We start from the raw sequence: 3,872 nt of genomic DNA on the forward strand, positions 1-3,872 counted from the left end.
TGTGTGTGTGTGTGTGTGTGTGTGTGTGTGTGTGTGTGTGTGTGTGTGTGTGTGTGAGACTGTGTGTGTGTGTGTGTGTGTGTGTGTGTGTGTGTGTGTGTGTGTGTGTGTGTGACTGTAATGCACTGCCAATTGAATTACCTGTCTGTCTGTTGTCTGTGTTGCTGCCAGTGACTAATGACACCAGAATTAGTCTTCAGAGTCTGTCTGTCTCTGAAGAGGAGGAGGATATTGAGGTAAAGACGAAAATGTCATTCAAATATGAAAAGATAAGGAATTCATAAGACAGCTTTTTATTACATTCAGAGTGAATGAGATGCATGAGGTCAGAGTTCACGACGTACAGTAGATGGCAGAGCTCGCGGTGATGGTCGAGCGATAGAATCTGGTCAGTTCTGATGAACGTGCAGTAAAACTCACCGGCGGAGGTGTCTGCAAAAGTGCAACAGGAGGCTCTCGCAGGCTCTTTCTCATCTCACACGCTTCATTTTGACACAAACACACTCCTTGTGGTGCTTTCTCTCAACCTCCTATGAAGCCCCATGAACTCTGTGCTCCAATATGATGTTATAGTGCAGTAAAGACTGAGGTACAGTGCTGGCCAAAATGATTAGAACACTAGTATTCTCAGCAGCTAAAAATGGTTTAAAGTCAGTTATTTCTATCTTTTGCTGTAGTGTGTCAGTAGGAAATATCAGTTTTTGCATTAATTGTAATAATGCAGTGAGATATATGTTAGTGCTGCACACAGAGCTCTGATCTGATCATCATCAGTCTGTCTGGAGTCACATGAAGAAACAGAACAAACTGAGACAGACTCAATCCAGAAGAACTGATGCTTCAAGAAACCTGCGAAGCTCCTGAGAAACTCTGCTCAAGTGCACCGAGAGCAAAAGCTGCTTTAAACTCAAAGGATGCTCTCACCAAATGTTGGTTTAATTTAGTTAATAGAAGTTAATTGATCTATTTATGACAGCATCCTCATTTTACAGCATTTTTACACAAGCGCCTAAAACTTTTAACAGCACTGTAGCTTTGCAGGTTTCTTGAAGCATCAGTTCTTCTGGATTGAGTCGGTCTCAGTTTGTTCTGTTTCTTCATGTGACTCCAGACAGACTGATGATGATCAGATCAGATCTCTGTGTGCAGCACTAACATATATCTCACTGCATTATTACAATTAATGCAAAAACTGATATTTCCTAATGACACACTACAGCAAAAGATAGAAATAACTCACTGAAAACCATTTCTAGCTGCTGGAAATACTAGTGGCCAGCATTGTAAATGGGCTTTGGTGATGCTCCGTGTTTGGAGGACTGATGGGCTCACACATGTGTGCCGCTGCTCACTGATCCCATCGCTCTCTCTTTCTCTTTCCAGAACCTTCCAGAAATCCAGATGGAGCAGGATGTCGAGAGCACCGTCACGGTCCGACAGCCCAAGCTGCCCAAGCAGACGTGGGACGACGTCCCCAAACCGCTGCAGGACAGGGAGCGCACCAAGCAGAAGATCCAGCGCTACGTCCGCAAAGACGGCAAGTGCAACGTGCATCACGGAAACGTGCGGGAGACCTACCGCTACCTGACGGACATCTTCACCACGCTGGTGGACCTCAAGTGGAGGTTCAACCTGTTCATCTTCGTGCTGGTTTACACCGTGACGTGGCTGTTCTTCGGCTTCATGTGGTGGCTGATCGCTTACATACGAGGAGATCTGGAGCACATAGGAGACAACCAGTGGACTCCTTGTGTCAACAACCTCAACAGCTTCGTGACGGCGTTCTTGTTCTCGATAGAGACGGAGACGACCATCGGCTACGGCCACAGGGTGATCACTGACAAGTGCCCCGAGGGCATCGTGCTGCTGCTGGTGCAGTCGGTGCTGGGCTCCATCGTCAACGCCTTCATGGTGGGCTGCATGTTCGTGAAGATCTCGCAGCCCAAGAAGCGCGCCGAGACTCTGGTGTTCTCCACCAACGCCGTCATCTCCATCCGCGACGGCCGGCTTTGTCTGATGTTTCGCGTCGGAGACCTGCGGAACTCGCACATCGTGGAGGCGTCCATTAGAGCCAAACTGATCAAGTCCAAACAGACCAAGGAGGGAGAGTTCATCCCTCTCAATCAGACGGACATGAACGTGGGCTATGACACCGGAGACGACCGGCTCTTCCTGGTGTCTCCGCTCATCATCTGCCATGAGATCAATCAGCACAGCCCCTTCTGGGAGATCTCCAAAGAGTACCTGGCCCATGAGGAGCTGGAGATCGTGGTGATCCTGGAGGGCATGGTAGAGGCCACAGGTACGCCACTGAAATCTGCAGTTGTTTCATTGCGCTCAGAGATTACATTTACACATATTGCGATTTTCCACTGCATGGTACAGCACGGTACGTTTAACTTTAGGGGGGTTTTCCATTGGGTACAGTACCTGGTACCTGGTACTTTTTTTAGTACCACCTCGGTTGAGATTCCAAGTGAACCGTACCGTTACCAAAACGTGGCATGTAAACTCTGCAGATCACGGATTGGCCGGAGAGAATCGTCACTACCTGCGTCACTGAACTTGCGACACAAACACAAAAGAACCGCTAGATTTAAATCAGCACATCCAGCGAAGGATCGAAGGCAACTGTTTTGAACGAGCGCACCTTTTTTAACAACCAAAAAGTGGCTGTTTCGTTGTCTGTTGAAAACAGATAAATGGGACAACAAATTCTCCAAATCTTTCAGATGATTTTAGATTAAAGCATTGCATTGAAGGTATGCAGTGGATTGGTTCATGCATTTGCTTCGCTTTGAACTGCACATGGAGAGTAAATGTTGCAACTTAGAAGAAGCTCAAACATCATTTTTGTCACGCTTTGATCACTGCATCATTCCCAGACCTCCACTCGAGTGATTTCAGAGGTTTCATCCCTGCACTATTATTCTAACACAGTGGTTCTCAACCTTTTTTTCCACTGGGCCGCACTATGGTCCAAGTGCAAGTCTCATGGGCCACACGCAAATCATTTACATATTTCGTCACCAATACAAACCAACCAGATTTATAATAGCCTATTATAGCATAAATATTATATCTAATCGATTGCATTCATTGAAATAAATAAATAAATAAATAATTATACTCACCATTAATAAAACTCCTGATGCTGTCAGGAGCTGACCAATTTTGTGAAATTCGGCTCGAAAGCAGTAACAGCACAATGAAGTTGCGATTGTAAATTGCAGTCTGTAAGACGCGCACGGAAGCGTGACTTGAAAATATGCATTCACAAATGTAGCCTATGTTGATCCAAATATGGAAAACGCTTTCGAATTTAATAATCTGAGGTTCTCTCCAGAGATGTTTTGCCACATTTCTGCAATTAAGGATGATTGCTACATAGTATGTGTTTCCTTTTGCCTGATCTAGAGCCCTGCATTTCAGCCTGGGCCCCACGGCCCCGACTTTTTTACGCCCCTCGGGCCGGGCTTCGGGACAATTTTCACGTCATAGTTCAGATGCGGGCCGGGCATCAGGCCTGTTTTAGGCTTCTCCTATTTTTTTTTATATTTTAGACATCCATCAATTAGTGATGATAAAAATTTTTTTATTTGTCACGCTGGTGGAAACAACACGAGACCGTGCTGCTGCGACTGTAAGAGTGGCTCAACGGTGTTTAGTGTCCCGCAGCAGTATGTGTGGTGCGTGCCGTCAGCGCAGCTGAACAGTTCTGCATTCAAATGCACGCAATATGCTAAAGCTTGCCGCAGAGCACCGGCAAAAGTAATTATCATGAATGTGTCAGGGGGAAACAGTAAGGAGATATTTGAATTATTTACTAATAAACTAGTGTTTTCTGAGTCGGTGTCGCAAGGATGAAGTTG

At 45.8% G+C, this 3,872-nt stretch overlaps 1 protein-coding gene across 1 annotated transcript in view; it reads left to right on the forward strand.

Annotated features, from left to right (window-relative positions):
- kcnj6 (potassium inwardly rectifying channel subfamily J member 6) overlaps positions 1–3,872 on the forward strand; it is a 24,640-nt gene that overhangs the window by 18,321 nt on the left and 2,447 nt on the right. The window contains exon 2 of the mRNA XM_016250798.1: positions 1,384–2,302. Coding sequence (XP_016106284.1) covers positions 1,402–2,302 — 901 coding nt within the window. The 5' untranslated portion in view covers positions 1,384–1,401. The remainder of the gene's footprint in view (positions 1–1,383; positions 2,303–3,872) is intronic.

The sequence above is a fragment of the Sinocyclocheilus grahami genome, unplaced genomic scaffold (genome assembly GCF_001515645.1).
Source record: "Sinocyclocheilus grahami isolate Dianchi unplaced genomic scaffold, SAMN03320097.WGS_v1.1 scaffold1007.1, whole genome shotgun sequence".
Taxonomy (NCBI): domain Eukaryota; kingdom Metazoa; phylum Chordata; class Actinopteri; order Cypriniformes; family Cyprinidae; genus Sinocyclocheilus; species Sinocyclocheilus grahami.